Below are 18652 nucleotides of genomic sequence, written 5' to 3' on the forward strand. Positions count from 1 at the left end.
GAACACAAGGAAGGCCATAACCGAGTCGCTGCAAGAGCATGCAGGGAAATCTATGCCAGGTACGTGCTGGAGGTCCCATAATCAAAGTGGGAGACGTGAACACAAGAATACTGACAAATAAGAGGACTCAAAGACGAAATGGAGATGTTGTGTACAGTAGTGGTGGTGGTTTTCGGGGACCGGGTGCTTTGACCCCCAAACTGGAAAAGAGGCTGAAGCAGATTAGAGGAAAAACCTCTGAGATCTCTGTCCAGAAGGGTGTTGAGAGAAGTGCAGTCCTAGGAACCCTCAAGCTCCCAGGTATCTAGTAAAAGCCCCGATCTTAAAGTGGAACTGTAATAGAAAAAAGGTTACTAAGTTTCTTAAAGTTCAATAAATTCATTGTTAACCAGTTTACAATCAAATCAGTCTAATCAATTTTAATTTTTCTGACCATTTAGATTTAACACAGTAAATCCTTTTTAAAAAATTACACATTTATGCTGGTGTCACGTTATTTTATTTGTCTTTATGATTTCATTACATAAGTATTTCCTTAGGTATTATGTAATTTTGTTTGGTTTCTCTAATGTACTTTTTTTAAATTTTACTTCATTTTGTCAAAAAGGATTTTAATACTCCATCTAATTATTATTTTAAATTTTTTTATTTTATTCATTTATTTTCTTAAATTGTAATTTTATATTTGTATTATTAGTTTTACTTTATTTACTTCATTATGTTCATAAACATTGTTTTATTATTTAATTTATTTTTTCATGTAATTTCGTTAGTTTAGTTCAGGTCACATCAGTTCAGTTTTATTTAGTTTAGCCTGGATTAGTCTGGTTTCGTCTAGTCTAGTCTAGTCTAGTTTAGTTTAGTTTAGTTTAGTTTAGTTGCTTGTGTTGTTTCCGGTCAGGCGCTGAGCGGGCAGCTGAACCCGCTCGGCTGTGACGTGTAGGACCTTCCTCTCAGATACAGCAGCAGTAATGGCGGACTACGATGATCGGGCCTACGGCAGCTTTGGGGGCGGCAGAGGGTGAGTGCCCGCTCCGAAACCCAAACGTACAGCCGGACCGGCTTCTTCTGATTCCCGGCTCCGAATCCTGGCCACACACTCTGGCTGGACCAGTTCTATTAACTCTCGGTTCTGAGCTCTTTGAGCCTCTGTGCTCTTTGACCAGGCCGCGCTGGGGTGTGGGGAGGCCGGTGAGGGCGGCCGGGAAACACCGGGGATCCTGGAGCTAACCGCTTCAACAATGCAGTGATGTGGCGAATCAATCGCCGTTCAGAACAGTGTGGTTCTGATCGGGGTTTGTAACAGTGAACGGGTCCAGGTACCGGGTGGCACCAGAGACGCGGCAGGTGGAGGCTTAGGTGGAACCGGGTTGCAGCTGCAGGCTGCCCGCATGGCTGCATCATGTGTCCGCAGAGGCATCCAAACATGAGGCTGAGGATCAGTTACCGATACCCTGGGGTTAACGTGGTCAGGGTTAGAGAGCTGCTGGTTTCCGGGTGTTAAACTGGTTTTACTTGAAAACCAGTTTGTTTTCTGCTGGATGTCTGCATCTTTCATTGGTCGGCTCGCTGCCTTGTTACTCCGTAGGTTCCCGTTCAACCAGATTATTGATTCAAATATCGGCGGCTGAGCCATAAATTTAGAATCCTGAAACCGACGCTTTAATTAAAAATAAAAACCAAATTAACATTCTTTAATTTAATAAGGTCTGTTTTTCCTAATTTATCGTTTTAGACCATCTTCTATTAGTGGAACTTCTGCGTCTTCCTTCATTCAGAAGTTCTAGTGGGAGAAATTAATACTGGCAGAAAGTTTGTTGCAATAAAAATGTATTTAAATATGATTAAGTTCGTCAATATCTAAATGTGTGGAAACACAGCAAATTGCATAAGAGCATCTTCTCATTAAACTTCACCTGCAGGACAAATAATAAAGGTAGAAATTCTTTGATCTCCCAGTTTTGGGCAGAAATGTTGCAACAAACCTTGATATTTGGTCTGATTTTAAAAGGAAAGCTGTCATGGGACAGTTTATTAAATGATGAATATCATATTTACTTGGAGTCTAAAGGGATTTCTTTCCACTCCAGTCAAAACATCCGTTGAAAACTGGCGACTAGAAGCTCACAGTTGGGCATCAGCTCTTTATTCTCTGACTTTTAACAAAAGTCACCATTTCCATTTGAACTGAAGGACCAAATGTGTTCAGCCACCAGTTTCTATTCATAGATGATAAATGAAGCTGCTGTTGTCCTTAGGAGACAAACATGAGGAGCACTGGTTTAAATGAGAAACAACAGATCTGTGCATCAATCCAGCCAGATTGTGTTTAATTGCTTTCCCACTCAGTTCAGTTTGGACATTTATTTGAATCTTTATTTTACTGTGTGTGTGTGTGTGTGTGAGCCTTCCATTGGATGCTGCACATTGTGGAGTTATTGTGGTTTCAGGACATTAATATTTATATATAAAATCTATTATAAATGGAAATGTTACTGAATGATTTTAATGTTTTTTATTTAATTAGATCTTTATTGAAACGTGAGCAGCAGCCTGATCAGAGCTGCTCTGCAGAGCAACAGAAACACACATGATTTTAACATGTTGAGAAGATGGAAGCTGGACCTAGAGAGTTCCTCATCATTCGAGTTGAGATCTGTTGGATCTCAGGAAGCTGTGGGAGCTGATCTAGTTTAATGCTGAAGGACTTTAGGTGATACCAAAGCAGTTCTGGAGCTATCTGGATGTTCCTGATGTGCATCGATAGTTTTTAATTTATACTCATAGATGAGCATGTGTTGACAGCTTGATGCAGTTCTTTGACTACCTGGTCGCTCAGGTAGTCGTCACTTTGTTTACCTGGAGACGCTCTCGCCGCAGGGAAAGGTTGAAGTCGGATAAACAACATAAAACACGAAGGGATCAAAGATTATTGCATCTTTTCTCTTGGCGGTGATTATTATTCTAAAGGCTAAATAAAAATCAGAAGTTTCTGCTCCTGAAACCTAGAAATTGATTTTAGTAATGTTCCTCCTAAATCAGCTTCACGCATTAAACTAAACAGATTTACAGACAGTTTGGTCCTGAAATGAATGGGTTTGCAGTGAGTCAGATTGCTGGGTTTGGACTTTCTACCAGCTACTCCATGTTGTTGTCTTACATCTTCATGCTGCAGGTTGCAACAACAAGTCCGGTTTACATGTTTTATTTCCTGTAATTGTCTGATTCATCGAGTGTTTAAACAGGAAATTATCAGATTATACAGAAAAATCCAAAGATCTGTTGAGGATTTCTGCTTTTGGTGTTGATCATCACACCGAGCCAGGGTTGGTCCTCAGAGTCTCACGCTCGTCTCTGTGGTCCGTCCCCCTTAGACCCCGCGGCGGTGGTGGGCCTGGAGGCCCCAGGAAGCAGAAGGAGCTACCCACAGAGCCCCCGTTCACAGCGTATGTGGGAAACCTGCCTTTCAACACGGTGCAGGGCGACATCGACGTCATCTTCAAAGAGCTCAACATCCGCAGCGTGCGATTGGTCAGAGACAAAGAGACAGACAAGTTCAAAGGTGATCGGATGTTATTGTTCTTTTTCTTATTCTTCAGACACTCGGAGCATCTGGGAATGTTTAGGGAAAGATTTTAATAAGATTTAAAAACCATTAATTATGTATGGAAACATTTGTCTGCTTCTACATGAACATGAACTTTGATGACATCCTGTTCTTAATTTCTATGGTCCAGTTTGTTGATGGACCAGCGTTGCCAGCAACAGCAACTTGAACTATTCTGTAAACATCTTCCAAGGTTTAGGAGTTTGTTCATAGTTGGATCAGAACCAGAACTGCAGCTTCCGCTCTGATTCATCCCAGCGCTGTTCAAGAAGGTTGAGTTCAGGACTCTGCAGTCCAGGCAAGATTCTCCAAACCTGCAGCCGTGGAAGTGGTTGGACCACCAGAATTTATTGATTCAGTGGTGTGACCCAGTAATATAAATGATTGCTTGTGAATAGCTGCACAGAGAAGAATCTCCACTCCAGTTTATAATAATTAGCAATGAATGCGAGTTTATTCATGTGGCGCCAACAGTCGGATGTTCAAGGCTGAAACGGTTCAGTCATATTTAAAGGAACCAACTGTTTCTGCTCATCTCAGGTTTTCAAGAAGTTTGTTGTAGAACTGAGGAGCAGAGAAACTAAATACTGCCTCCCCTGGTTTGGTTCTGGTCCTGATGCCCCTTTCCTCTAGTCCCTACTCAGTGTGGTTCAGCCCGGCTTTACTCAGTTTTTAGGCTTTTCTATTATTAATAGCTTCGTGGAACCGTTACTGTTTTTAGTACCTGGTTGGATGCGGTTCCAACTGAGCCGACTGACGCTGAAAACATGACGTCAGAAGACTGTCGGCCACTGATTGGGTAGGCGGCGCCGTCAGTACTCACAGCATATTATAATAACTAATAAACTCTCTAATAAACTAATAAACTGAGTTACCATACCAGACATCCTCCACCAGAAGCTCACCCAGCTCAACGTCCCAGCCTCCACCTGTCAGTGGATCAACAGCTTCCTGATGGACCGACAGCAGCAGGTGAGACTGGGGAGCATCTTCTCCCGATCCAGATCAATAAGTACTGGTGCCCCCCAGGGGTGTGTTCTATCCCCACTCCTCTTCTCTCTGTACACAAATGACTGGACCACAGACGGGTCGTCCGTGAAAAGTTTGCAGACGACACCACTGTCATTGGACTGATCCAGGACGGTGATGAGTCTGCATACAGACAGCAGGTGGATCGGCTGGTCCACTGGTGCAGTCAGAACTACCTGGAACTCAACCCACTCAAGACTGTGGAAATGGTGGTGGACTTTCGGAGAACACCACCCCCATACACCCCCCTCACCATCCTCAACAACGCTGTATCGGCCGTGGACCACTTCAGGTTCTTAGGAACCACCATCTCTGAGGACCTGAGATGGTCTTCACACATAGACACTGTTCAGAAGAAGGCCCAGCAGAGACTGTACTTCCTGAGGCAACTCAAGAAGTTCAACCTTCCACAGGAGCTGTTGGTCATCTTCTACACTGCCATCATTCAGTCTGTCATATCTTCATCCATCTCAGTGTGGTTTGGATCATCCACCAAACAGGACAGGTCCAGACTGCAACGAATAATCAGGACTGCAGAGAGAATAATCAGAGCTGACCTTCACTCCATCCAGGACTTATACAGGTCAAGGGTCAGAAAAAGAGCTGCTAACATCTCTGCAGACCCCACACACCCTGCACATAAACTGTTCAGAGCTTTACCTTCAGGTGGCGCTACAGAGCACTAAAACCAGCCGCCACAGAGACAGTTTCTTCCCCCAGGCTGTTTCTCTGTTGAACATTCAATAGAGAACAAAACAACAGCATACAGATGTTACAAATGCACCTTTGTTTATATGTATTTTTAAGGACATAAAGGTATATGCATAAATATATTTAAAAACCCAGAGAGCAAAGTGTACCTGAGTCAAATTCCTTGTTTGTATGTACGAACTTGGCAATAAAGCTGATTCTGATATGTCCACTATAGCAGGCTAGCTTTAGGTAGCTTACCCTCACATGGTACCGCTCCATGTCTTCCCTCTCTCTCCGGTACTGATCCAGATGCTTCATCTAATTGTCTGCAGCCTTCTCCGTATCTTCTGTCACTCTGAGCCTGACAGCAGCCATAGAGCAGCAGGTCCTCCATTGTTGTTGTTTGTGTCTATGAATCACATCAAGTTACCTTTTCGGACTGTGGATCCGAAATCAAACGGTGTAGAGCAGAGACGAACTGGGCTGAGTAGGTACTGGGAGATACCTGTAAGCAGTTGTCTGAAGACCCAATGGGTCTACATGGTTCCTACCGGACCAGAAACTCAGCTTTTTGGGTCAACAGCAGAATATTAAAGTATTCTTTCACAAATAAAGTGAAGAAGTAATGAAAATATATATTTTAGAAAAAGAAATAAAAACATCTCGTACTCGTCGTCTTCCGCTTTATCCGGGACCGGGTCCCGGGGGCAGCAGACCCAGTTGAGACGCCCAGACGTCCCTCTCCCCAGACACCTCCTCCAGCTCCTCCAGGGGGAGCCCAAGGCGTTCCCAGGCCAGCCGAGAGACATAGTCCCTCCAGCGTGTCCTGGGCCTCCTACCAGTGGGACGTGCCTGGAACACCTCCCGAGGAAGGCGTCCAGGAGGCATCCGGTATAGATGCCCGAGCCACCTCAACTGGCTCCTCTCAATGTGGAGGAGCAGCGGCTCTACTCCGAGCCCCTCCCGGATGGCCGAGCTCCTCACCCTATCTCTAAGGGAGTGCCCGGCCACCCTACGGAGGAAGCTCATTTCAGCCGCTTGTATCCGGGATCTCGTTCTTTCGGTCATGACCCAAAGTTCATGGCCGTAGGTGAGGGTAGGAATGTAGAGCGACCGGTAAATCGAGAGCTTTGCTTTTCGGCTCAGCTCTCTCTTCACCACAACGGACCGGCACAGCGCCCCCATTACTGTGGCAGCCGCACCGATCCGTCTGTCGATCTCCTGCTCCATTCTCCCTCACTCGTGAACAAGACCCTGAGATACTTAAACTCCTCCACTTGAGGCAGGAACTCCCCTCCAACCTGAAGAGGACAAGCCACCCTTTTCTGGTCAAGTACCATGGCCTCAGACTTGGAGGAGCTGATCTTCATCCCAGCCGCTTCACACTCGGCTGTGAACCGCCCCAGTGCATGCTGTAGGTCTTGGCCAGAGGGGGCCAGCAGGACCACGTCATCTGCAAAAAGAAGAGACGAAATCCACCGGTCCCCAAACCAGACCCCCTCTGGCCCTTGGCTGCGCCTAGAAATCCAGTCCATAAAAGTTCTGAACAGGACCGGTGACAAAGGGGAGCCCTGCCGGAGTCCAACATGCACCGGGAACAGGTCCGACTTAGTGCCGGCAATGCGGACCAAACTCCTGCTCCGCTCGTACAGGGACCGGACGGCCCCTAATAAAGGGCCCCCGATTCCATACTCCTGGAGCACTCCCCACAGGGCTTCACGAGGGACACAGTCCAAAGCTTTCTCCAGGTCCACAAAACACTTGTGGACCGGTTGGGCAAACTCCCATGAACCCTCGAGTACCCTGTAGAGGGTATAGAGCTGGTCCAGTGTTCCACGGCCGGGACGAAAACCATACTGCTCCTCCTGAAGCCGAGGTTCGACTATCAGCGGAACTCTCCTCTCCAATACCCTGGTGTAGGCCTTACCAGGGAGGCTGAGGAGTGTGATCCTGTTGTTGGAACACACCCTCCCGTCACCCTTCTTATGAAGGGGGACCACCACCACAGTCTGCCAGTCCAGAGGCAATGTTGAAGAGGCGTGTCAACCATGACAGACCTACAACATCCAAAGACTTGAGGTACTCAGTGCGGATCTCATCCACCCCCGAAACCCTGCCACCGCGGAGCTTTTTAACCACCTCGGTGACTTCAGCCTGGGTGATGAAAGAGTCCAACCCCGAGTCCCCAGCCTCTGTTTTCACCGGGGAATGCGTGATGGCAGGATTGAGGAGATCCTCGAAGTACTCCTTCCACCGCTCAATAATGTCACTAGTCGAGGTCAGCAGCCTCCCACCCCCACTTTAAACAGTGTTGGCGAAGCACTGCTTCCCCCTCCTGAGGCACCGGACCCTTTGCCAGAATCGCTTCGAGGCCAACCGGTAGTCCTTCTCCATGGCCTCACTGAACTCCTCCCAGGTCCGAGTTTTTGCCTCTGCTTGGCCTCACGGTACCCGTCAGCCGCCTCAGGAGTTCCACAAGCCAACCACAGCCGATATGACTCCTTCGTCAGCTTGACAGCGTCCCTTACTCTCAGTGTCCAACACCGTGTTCAGGGATTGCCGCCACAAAAGGCACCCCATACCTTACAGCCGCAGCTATGGGCAACAGCATCGACAATAGATGCAGAGAACATGCTCCACTCAGACTCTATGTCTCCAACATCCCTCAGAATCTGGTCAAAGCTCTCCCGGAGGTGGGAGTTGAATATGTCCCTGTCTCAGGGCTATGCCAGACGTTCCCAGCAGACCCTCACTATGCACTTGGGCCTCCCAAGTCTCTCCGGAACAAGTCTGACTTAGTGCCGGCATTGCGGACCAAACTCCTGCTCCACTTGTACAGACAGCGGATGGCCCCTAATAAAGGGCCCCTGACTCCATACTCCTGGAGCACCCCCCACAGGGCATCACGAGGGACACAGTCAAATGCTTTCTCCATGTCCACAAAACACATGTAGACCGGTTGGGCAAACTCCCATGAACCCTCGAGTACCCTGTAGAGGGTATAGAGCTGGTTCAGTGTTCCACGGCCGGGACAAAAACCACACTGGTCCTCCTGAAGCCGAGGTTAGACTATCGGCCGGACTCTCCTCTCGGGCAACAGCATCGACAATAGATGCGGAGAACATGGTCCACTCGGATTATATGTCTCCAACATCCCCTGGAATCTGGTCAAAGCTCTCGCGGAGGTGAGAGTTGAATAAATTCCTGGCCAAGGGCTCCGCCAGACGTTCCCAGCAGACCCTAACTATGCGCTTGGGCCTCCCAAGTCTGTCCGGCTTTCTCCTCCTCCAGCGGATCAAAATCACCACCAGGTGATGATCAGTGGACAGCTCAGCCCCTCTCTTCACCCGAGTGTCCAAAACATGCGGCCGAAGGTCTGATGATACGACAACAAAGTCGATCATCGACCTCCTGTCTAGGGTGTCCTGGTGCCAAGTGCACTGATGGACACCCTTATGTTTGAACATGGTGTTCATTATGGACAACCCGTGACTAGCACAGAAGTCCAATAACAAAACACCACTCGGATTCAGATCGGGGAGGCCATTCCTCCCGATCACGCCTCTCCAGGTGTCATTGTCGTTTCCCACGTGGGCGTTAAAGTCCCCCAGCAGAATAATGGAGTCCCCGGGAGGGGCACTATCCAGCAACCCCGACAGGTACGCCAAGAAGGCCGGGTACTCTGCACTACTGCTCGGCCCTTAGGCTGAAACGACAGTTAGAGACCTCTCCCCAACCTGAAAAGGCGCAGGGATGCGACCCTCTCATCCACTGGTGTAAACCCCAACACGAGACGGCTGAGCTGGGGGGCAACAAGCAAACCCACACCAGCCCGCCGCCTCTCCCTGTGGGCCACTCCAGAGTAGAAGAGAGTCCAACCCCTCTCAAGGAGATGGGTTCCAGAGCCCACGCTGTGCATGGAGGCGAGCCCGACTATTTCTGTCGATATCTGTCGACCTCCCGCACAAGCTCAGGCTCCTTTTCCCCCAGTGAGGTGACATTCCACGTCCCTAGAGCCAGGCTAAGCATCCGGAGATCAGGCCTCCGAGGTCTCCACCTTCATCTGCCACCCAATCCTCTTTGCACCGGTCCCTCACGGTTCCCCCTGCTGGTGGTGGGCCCACTGGGGGATGGCCTTGCGTCTGTACTTCGGGCTCGGCCTGGCTCTAGGGTGGGACCCCGGCTCCGCCGTACCAGGCAACGTCACGTGCCTCGATCGTATAGTCCTCATGAGGGGTTCTTGAACCGCTCTTTGTCTGACCCGTCACCTAGAGCCTGTTTGCCATGGGAGACCCTACCAGGGGCATTTAGGCCCCAGACAACATAGCCTCTAGGATCATTCGAGCACTCAAACCCCTCCACCACGTTAAGGTGACGGTTCAAGGAGGAGAAGAAAATAAATAAAAACATATTTAAATAAATCAATAGTCATTTTCTTTAGTTAATAGTTATTTATAAATAATAGAAATGTACTATTTTAATAATGACAACTAATGAATGAAATCTATTAATAAAATTACACATAAAAACGATCAGAAATATTATGAATAGGTTTTATACCTAAATATAAATTTGAATAAAATACTTTAATAAAAATTCTAAATACATTTATGACATTAACAATTTATTCTAGGAAACTATAATAATTATGAAAATATTTTTCTAAAAATGTATTGAGAAACTGTTGATTAAACACTTCATTAAAGTTGTTCTTGAATAGGAGGAATAGAGGAACTAGTTAGAGTAATTTTCTGGAGACAGGAAGTCACCGTTAAGACAAAGTAAATCACCGAGTCCTTTCTGTTTTTGTCTCTTTCAGGGTTTTGTTATGTTGAGTTTGAAGATTTGGAATCTCTAAAAGAAGCTTTGGCATATGATGGCGCTGTGAGTATCTGCTGGTTTAATATTAAAGAGCAGCACAAGATTTGGACCCTTTACCTCAGAGGTGTCCTCGAGGGACGGTGTCCTGCAGCTTCTAGATGTGTCCCTGGTCCAGCACACCTGAATCTGAAATATTTAGCTCATTAGCAGGACTCTGGAGAAATTTATTTCACACAGAGGAGGTAATCCAGCTATCAGATTCAGGTGTGATGGACCAGGAACAAATCTAGAAGCTGCAGGACACCGTCCCTCGAGGACTGATGTTTGACACCTTATCCTAATCCACTCAGAGACACAATCCAGACTAAAGTTTAGGTTCTAATGATCTGGAACTCAAACTTGTCGTGCTGTAGTGCTGTCAAGTAAGGCTAATGTGACCAATGTGACCTCTGCAGTTGCTAGGCGAGAGGTCACTGAGGGTGGACATCGCAGAGGGACGAAGGCAAGAACGAGGAGGGAGCGGCTTCGGGTTCAGGAAAGACGACAATAGAGGTATGAGCGCCAAATCTCCAGCAGGTGGTGGGAGCTGTTGGTGTCTTCTGTGCATGTGATCCTGGTGTGTGACGTGGGCTGAAGGAATGTTTGGAGAATCTAGCAGCTGAGTGGAAACTTCAGCAGGAGATCAGGGACTGTGTGTGATGTCACGTGTGAAGAAACCAACATGCAAACAGTTATCTGCCAGCCTCAGATTGGATCAAACACGCACATTTTTATTCAAAAGCTAGATGGCGCACCACGCTGCTTAGAATATCTATCTGGGGGAACACTGAGGAAAAAATCTGCATTGATTGTAATGTTTAAAGATCTCGGACGAGCCCCCAACCAGACTCCTATCTTTGGGTAGTTAGAACCGACGCAGAGAAATGAGACGGACTCCTAGAAGAACATCCAGCAGACGAGGAACTGGATGAAACATATCAGCAGATTTTTAAAAACAGAAACGTTCCTTTCAGACCTTAACTGGTTTCTGAGGTCCAACATTCTTATAAGCTTGAGTTGCATCCAGTTGCCACCAGAACCTCCTCATGGTGTTCAGACTCATAGGTACTGAGTTCTGTCATAGTAAAACTACCAAGTTGCAGTGTGGTTATACGCTGGTTTAGGAAGTTAAGAACTGAACCAAAACTGAGTGAAAAAGCAAACGAAGTCCCAAAGTCGGACTGGCTCTGACCGACATTCCCCTTATTTTTATTTGTCTCCCATTAACCACCCTGCTGCTGAATGTTATTCAGGCGGATTATTGCAGTTATAATAATTAGATGTGGGGTATACACTGCTCAAAAAGATAAAGGGAACCCTGAAATAACACATCCTAGATCTGAATGAATGAAATATTCTCATTGAATACTTTGTTCTGTATAAAGTTAAATGTTCTGACAACAAAATCACACAAAAATCATCAATGGAAATCAAATTTATGAACCAATGGAGGCCTGGATTTGGAGTCACACATAAAATTAAAGTGGAAAAACACACTAGAGGCTGATCCAACTTTGATGTAATGTCCTTAAAACAAGTTAAAATGAGGCTCAGTATTGTGTGTGACCTCCATGTGTCTGAATGACCTCCCTATAACACCTGGAGATGCTCCTGATGAGACGGTGGATGGTCTCCTGAGGGATCTCCTCCCAGACCTGGACTAAAACATCCGCCAACTCCTGGACAGTCTGTGGAGCAACGTGACGTTGGTGGATGGAGCGAGACATGATGTCCCAGATGTGCTCAATCGGATTCAGGTCTGGAGAACGGGCGGGCCAGTCCATAGCTTCAATGTCTTCATCTTGCAGGAACTGCTGACACACTCCAGCCACATGAGGTTTAGCATTGTCCTGCATCAGGAGGAACCCAGGACCAACCACACCAGCATATGGTCTCACAAGGGGTCTGAGGATCTCATCTCGGTACCTAATGGCAGTCAGGCTACCTCTGGTGAGCACATGGAGAAAGAAATGCCACCTCACATCATTACTGACCCACTGCCAAACCGGTCATGCTGAAGGATGTTTCAGGCAGCAGATCTCTCTCCACGGTGTCTCCAGACTCTGTCACGTCTGTCACATGTTCTCAGTGTGAACCTGCTTTCATCTGTGAAGATCACAGGGCACCAGTGGTGAATTTACCAATCCTGATGTTCTCTGGCAAATGCCAAGCGTCCTGCACGGTGTTGGGCTGTGAGCACAACCCCCATTTGTGGACGTTAGGCCCTCATACCATCCTCATGGAGTCAGTTTCTAACCGTTTGTGCAGACACATGCACATTTGTGGCCTGCTGGAGGTCATTTTGCAGGGCTCTGGCAGTGCTCCTCCTGTTCCTCCTTGTACAAAGGTGGAGGTAGCGGTCCTGCTGCTGGGTTGTTGTCCTCCTACAGCCTCCTCCACGTCTCCTGGTGTACTGGCCGGTCTCCTGGTAGCGCCTCCAGCCTCTGGACACTACGCTGACAGACACAGCTAACCTTCTTGCCACAGCTCGCATTAATGTGCCATCCTGGATGAGCTGCACTACCTGAGCCACTTGTGTGGGTTGTAGAGTCCGTCTCATGCTACCACGAGTGTGAAAGAACCACCAACATTCAAAAGTGACCAAAACATCAGCCAGAAAGCATCGGTACTGAGAAGTGGTCTGTGGTCCCCACCTGCAGAACCACTCCTTTATTGAGTGTCTTGATAATCACCAAAGATTTCATCCTGTTGTCTTTTTCATTTGAACAACAAGATGTGAAATTAATTGTTAATCAGTGTTGCTTCCTAAGTGGACAGTTTGATTTCACAGAAGTTTGATTTACTTGGAGTTAAATTGTGTTGTTTAAGGGTTCACTTTATTTTTTGAGCTGTGTATTTTACTGGTGAGAGGTGGCGCTGCTGTAGCTCCAACACATGCTACTTTTTCATGGCCAGAAATGTGTCCAAAGAGCTGAATTTGTGTTGCAGTCTTGTTTTAGCCAGCTGACCGGCAGTGCGCAGCATTATGTGAGGAAGGGGCAGCTCTTCCTCACTCTGTCTCGTTCCTCACAGGTCCGGTCCAAAGAAGCTTTGTAAGACCTTCAGAAAGCCTGGAGAACAGTTGACCCAGGTTGCTGTCTCTGGTTCTGTTCTGCTGCAGAAACTTAAACTGAAACCTTAAAGAAGATCCATAAAACTGTCTGGTTTTCATTCTGAGCTCTGACTCTGAGGAGGAGGAGAAACTCTTCATCCTTCCATCTTCACTCCCTCACATCCTTTCCTCTGACTGACCAATAACAGCTTCTGTGTTCAGAGCTTCACTGCTGCTTCCTTCTAACTCCTCCTCTGATTGGCTGATGAACCACTAACAAGGTCCGCCTCCTCTCTGCTTTAAGCTGCTTCTAGTAGGGTAGGAGATGTTGACTCCTCCTCTCTGTCCTCCTTATAGTCCTTCCTTCTCTTTTCTTCTAATCTCCTCTCTTATACTCTTCCTCCTTTCCTCTCCACCTTCCCTCTTACTGCTCTTCCTCTCTCCCCCTCTTCTCCCCATCTTCCTCCTTTGCTCTGTCTCTCCCCCCTTCCCTCTCTCCTCCTTTTCTTCCTTTCTCCTCCTGCCGGTTTAAACTCCCATGTCATCTGCAGGACGAGGAGGTTCTCGAGGAGGAGGTGGAGGACGGGAATCGCGAGAGGACTTCTACGACCAGCAAGGAGGAGGTGGGCTCAAATAATGCAGTGGGAGGTTCCAGCTGGCCAATCAGAAGGTTGCTAGCTGGGCTGAAGTTTACTACAACAATAAGAAACAAACTTCTTGAGAACAGCATCAGAATAATTATTGAATCAGTTACCAGTGCAGTTGCTCCATTTGTCCAGCAGGTGACAGTGAAGCTCATCGAACAGTGCTGGAGCACCCTCTGTTGTGTCCCATCATCCTTCTCAATCATCTTCCCAGCGCGTTCCTCAGGCTGTCAGCTGACTCACCCTTCTGCTTGTCTCTGCAGGTTTCAAAGACGATGACTACATGGGGGGGCGGGGTCGAGGCGGCAGCAGTCGTCCTGGCGACAGGCCGCGAGGAGGTGGAGGAATGGGTCGCTTCAGAGACGTACCGCCCCGCGGAGGAACGACAGATTTCAGGGAACCATCTGAAGGTGGTACCACCTACTGTTTCTAGCTTTAAATGATCTGAACATCACTGATGGACTCAGAAAGGTTTCTATTTAAGGAGGGAATCACCATAGCAACCAGTGATTCAGCATTAAACCAATCCACAGAGCCCGTCTAATTGTGGTTATTGTATCATCTCTGAAGGTTTATGTTAATACTGAGAATTCCTTGGACTTTCAAAATAAAGCTCTCAGAATAAAAATAAAAATTCATGTTTGACACAGTTTAGGTGATAACAAGTGCATGTTAAGATCTGTGGTGAGTTCTCAGTTGATCCTGACATTAAGACCCGTGTGTGTGTGTCTGCAGAGGAGCGTGCACAGCGGCCCCGCCTCCAGCTGAAACCTCGAACCGTCTCTGAACCGCTCAACCAGGTCGCCAACCCGAACTCCGCCATCTTCGGTGGAGCTAAGCCGCGAGAAGAGGTGATCTCAAAGGAAAAACCATAAGAGACTGAATGCCTCGGGGGGGGGGGGGGGGTCAAAGGGTAATTGTACTTTGGGTTAAAATAACAGGACAATTGGAGCGGCACAGTTAGCATTCCTTCAGATAGATAGATGGACGGACAGCGAGGGGACGCCGACCTCCTCCTCTTCTTCCTGTTGGAGCAGAATATTTATTTTTAGTGGGAATAAATGGGAAACTCACTCGGACACTCTGTTCAGTAACACACCTGTAAACACACGCAGCGAGCAGCTCGTCGATGCATGTCCAATCTCTGGGGTTCTGTCCCGCCACCTCACCTCCGCTTACTGTGATGTCATACCTGCATCCTCCTGTAGCCCCGCCCCCAGCAGGTCAGACCTGCTCCAGACCCGCCCCTTAGACCTCGCTGGTCAAGTCATAGACAATTCTTTTCTTGGCACCTGCCCTCTTTTTTAACGTTTCCATGGTGACCGATCAGATTTTCTCTTTTTATTTCTCTGTTTGATGGTTTTTATTTATTGAAGGGGTGGGGTTTAATCTACAGGCTCCGCCTATTCAGGTATCTGCAGCAGAGCTGCCTGAAAGGACAAAAACATGTAATATTTCCCTGATATCTGTTCCCACCTGTTCAGGTGGAGGGCTGAGAAACGTTGCCTTCACTGACTGTAGGATTTCCTTTGCACACTGCTGAGAAACGCTGCATTCAGGTCCACTGAGGTTAAGTAGGGAAAATTCTGAATCTCCTGGAAAATTAAACCATAGTCTGAAGGCAGAAAACCCTGAACCTGAAGGTGAACCTGATGAGGTCACATGGTGAGGGGTGTGGCTCACTGGCCTTCTCTCATTGGTTGTTTCAACCAGGGGCCAACCTGTTGTGTCCAATCAGGTTTCAGAATGGGACATAGTTCACACTACTGATTGGTCTGTTGATCCACATTGAAAACTGAAGAATGTTCCCAGTTTTCTTTTGGTTTTCCTGTATTAATTATGCCTAAAACATAACTGGGAATTTCTTCTCTTCTCCAGAATAGTTGTTCAGTTTTTAGGGGAAATTTCCCAGAGAAAAAGTTTTATTTCTCACCAGACGGTGGCGCTCATGCTGATTTCTAGATGTTGGATGAAGCAAAGATTATTTGAGAGTTGGGTGGTGAAGGTACTAACAGCTTTAATCCCGTTCTGGTACTGGTTCTAATTCTAGTTCGGGCCCTAAATTTGCAGCTGTTTTTTTATTTTTTATTTTATTTGCCTAAGCGCCATCTCTGGACCAGAAAAACCGGTTCCAGGTCAGTACCAGCCCACTTCAGTAAGTGCAGTTACAGAGACGGACCACTAAGAACATTAGGAGCTGTCGGGTTCTGGAGCAAAACAGACTCTGGGTTTTAAAGTGGAACTAAACCTGATGAAAAAGCGTAACCCCCCTAAAGTGGGCGGTGCTAAGAACAAATGAGGGGTGTGGCCAAGTGTGGGGATGAGTGGATGGGGTTAAGTGGGGGTGTGGTCAGGAGGACAAGGCAAAGTGGCAGTTAGTTTAATTTGACAACCTGAAACATGGAGAGTGAGCAGAGCGACGTTGATAGATCTTTTCAAGTGGAGTATTTATCACCCTCCTAGTCACCGGAGGTCGAGGGAGGCCTGAGCCTTACCGACCCGAGTCGCTAGCTCACGGTGCTGATGCTCGAAGCCGAGGCAGTGGAGGACAGAATGGGTCCAGTTTCTGAGTGGTAAAGTGATGTTAGCAGCATCATTGGTAACTTGGGCTAACGTTCAAAGCTGCAACAAACTTTCTATGTAAATTTATATTATCCACAGTAAAGCATCTGATCGAAGGTATAAAGCATAAAACGCTACGATCAACGTTCGCAGGTCCGACTCCTGACTCGTTATGGGAGCGAGTGTCTGAGTGAGATGGATTTATTCCCGCTGTGATGTAGACATGGACCGAGCTGTACCGTTTGATCCAATAGGAAAATTCAACTGCAGTAACCACCGTTCAACCCAAAGAGGGCAGTACGAAGACGGGTTTAGGACAGATATTGCGGATATGAACGAGTTCACATGAAAATGTAAAATAATGCAGAGTAACATAAACCCAGTTTATAGTTAATCTGGAAAAATCGTTGATTTGGTGTTTAGTTCCACTTTGAGATCAGCACTTACAGTTCTGGTTCGGTTTTGGTTCTCACCTCGAGAACCTGAGGCTGGGTCCTGGGTTGAGGACATGAAGAAGGTTCTGCTGATGTGGATTATCCTGGCCGGTCCTCTATAATAACCTGTTAACGATCTGAACTGGTAGCAGAACTAGAACTGAGGTTCTTTGGATTAACAGAAACCCAGAAGAAAAGCTAAAAAATAAGGAGCAGGTTTTTCCGTTTCTTCCATCATTCATTTTTTGTAGATTTTTAATTCAGTTAGCAGATTTCTGAAGTTTTGAATGTTTAGCTGAACAGGTCTTGACTGAAGGTGGAAAGAAAGAAATTCTGAACTGTTCTGTTTAAATTCATATCTGCTTTTTCCCCCTTCTTTCTGTGCTGCGTCTCCTCTCTCCGACTCTGCTTCCACCTGTCTTTGAATGCAGCACTGACCCGTTTAAAGTCTCCGCCACAGACTCCTGACCAGACGGTGGCGCTAACACGCCTTGTTGCCAACCCAGCAGAAGAAATTTGAAGTTTTGTTTGTTTCAGTGTGGATCAGACGCAGACTTCCACAGAGATAAATGTTGTAAAGTCCAAACTCTTCCTGTCCAATAAAGCTGGATCTTTGGTTTGTAGCTCCAACTGTAACGTGTGCTTCTTTGATTTGAACAACCAGATCCATTTCTCCAGGTCGGTGTGGATCAGGACCGGGTCTTGGTTCGGTTTCAGTCTGACAGAGCGGTTTTTCTTTAGCGGGCCGGTGAAAGGACGACGTTTTTCTTAATATGCTACTTTTTTTGTTTATTTTTTGACCCACTCTGTTTATTGCAATAAAACTGTGTCATCATCATCCAACACCAACCTGGGTGTGTTTGATTTCATGGGGGGGTTGCTCTGGGATCCAGATGTTTCAGACTCTCTAAGATCTCCACAGCAGAACCAGTAAGGTGTAGGTTCTTGTGCAGAAATCTTCCCCAGATGTGTCCCCTCTACCTGAGTGATCTTCTGGATCCTGATAGAACTCCACCTGTGGTAAACCCACAAGAACCTTGAAAGTCTTAAGGGTCCAGCCATCTGCAGTAAATGTCTTCCCTCTCTTTTGATAGATGTAAGGTGGGGACAGAAAACCAAGCGACACATAATAAAAAGCCTCGTTTCAGTTGTGGCCATCAAACAGTTAACAGGACAACATGGTGAAGCTGCAGAAAGCCTCCAGGTCCAGTAAATTCTTGGATGTTCCTGCGAGATTTCTCTAAAGTGTCTCAATGATACCGAAGTCAAAAGAATGAGATGATCTCCAGAACCTCCTTTATCCTGCTGTGGTCATCAACAGCTTTGTGTTGTCCTGTTGTAACGTCTAAATATGTCCCCTGTGCAGTTTTCCTTCCAACCTTTATTAAAAATTTGCTGCATTCATGTAATTTAAACCGACCTTCTGATGCTTTTGTTGCCAAACATCCACAAAGCATCAATGATCCACCTTTACATTAGGAAGGAGGTACTTTTCTCTCACCCAGGAAAGCTTTTCTGGATGTGAAGGTCATCACTCCAAATGACTCGCTGCCTTTTTCTGAAAAATGATTGCAGCGCAGGATCTGCAGACACGTCAGGTCTCTGCCTGGACCCTGATTTGTCATGATCTTAGTGGACCAGGTTCTCAGGAAGACGAGTGGGACGGATGCAAATCTCTGATCATTCCACCAGGTTTTACCTGTAATGTTTGCACGTTTTAATAAGAATATTTCTATGGATGCTGAGATGTTAGAGCAACATAATCTGCTAT

The 18652-nt window shown here is 46.9% G+C and overlaps 1 protein-coding gene across 2 annotated transcripts; it reads left to right on the forward strand.

Moving 5' to 3' along the window:
- Positions 1-878: 878 nt before the first annotated feature.
- Positions 879-17730, forward strand: eif4h (eukaryotic translation initiation factor 4h). Of its 2 annotated transcripts, XM_047392411.1 has the most exons (8): positions 879-1021; positions 3375-3562; positions 10149-10213; positions 10606-10702; positions 13793-13864; positions 14149-14295; positions 14621-14736; positions 17313-17730. In XM_047392411.1, the coding sequence occupies exons 1-8, from the start codon at positions 972-974 to the stop codon at positions 17316-17318; spliced, it is 741 nt and encodes a 246-aa protein (XP_047248367.1). In that variant the 5' UTR covers positions 879-971; the 3' UTR covers positions 17319-17730. The 2 variants fall into 2 exon arrangements, with proteins under 2 accessions (XP_047248367.1, XP_047248368.1); XM_047392412.1 differs by lacking the exon at positions 13793-13864.
- Positions 17731-18652: the final 922 nt, after the last annotated feature.

This window comes from Girardinichthys multiradiatus, chromosome 18 (genome assembly GCF_021462225.1).
Source record: "Girardinichthys multiradiatus isolate DD_20200921_A chromosome 18, DD_fGirMul_XY1, whole genome shotgun sequence".
NCBI classification, from domain to species: domain Eukaryota; kingdom Metazoa; phylum Chordata; class Actinopteri; order Cyprinodontiformes; family Goodeidae; genus Girardinichthys; species Girardinichthys multiradiatus.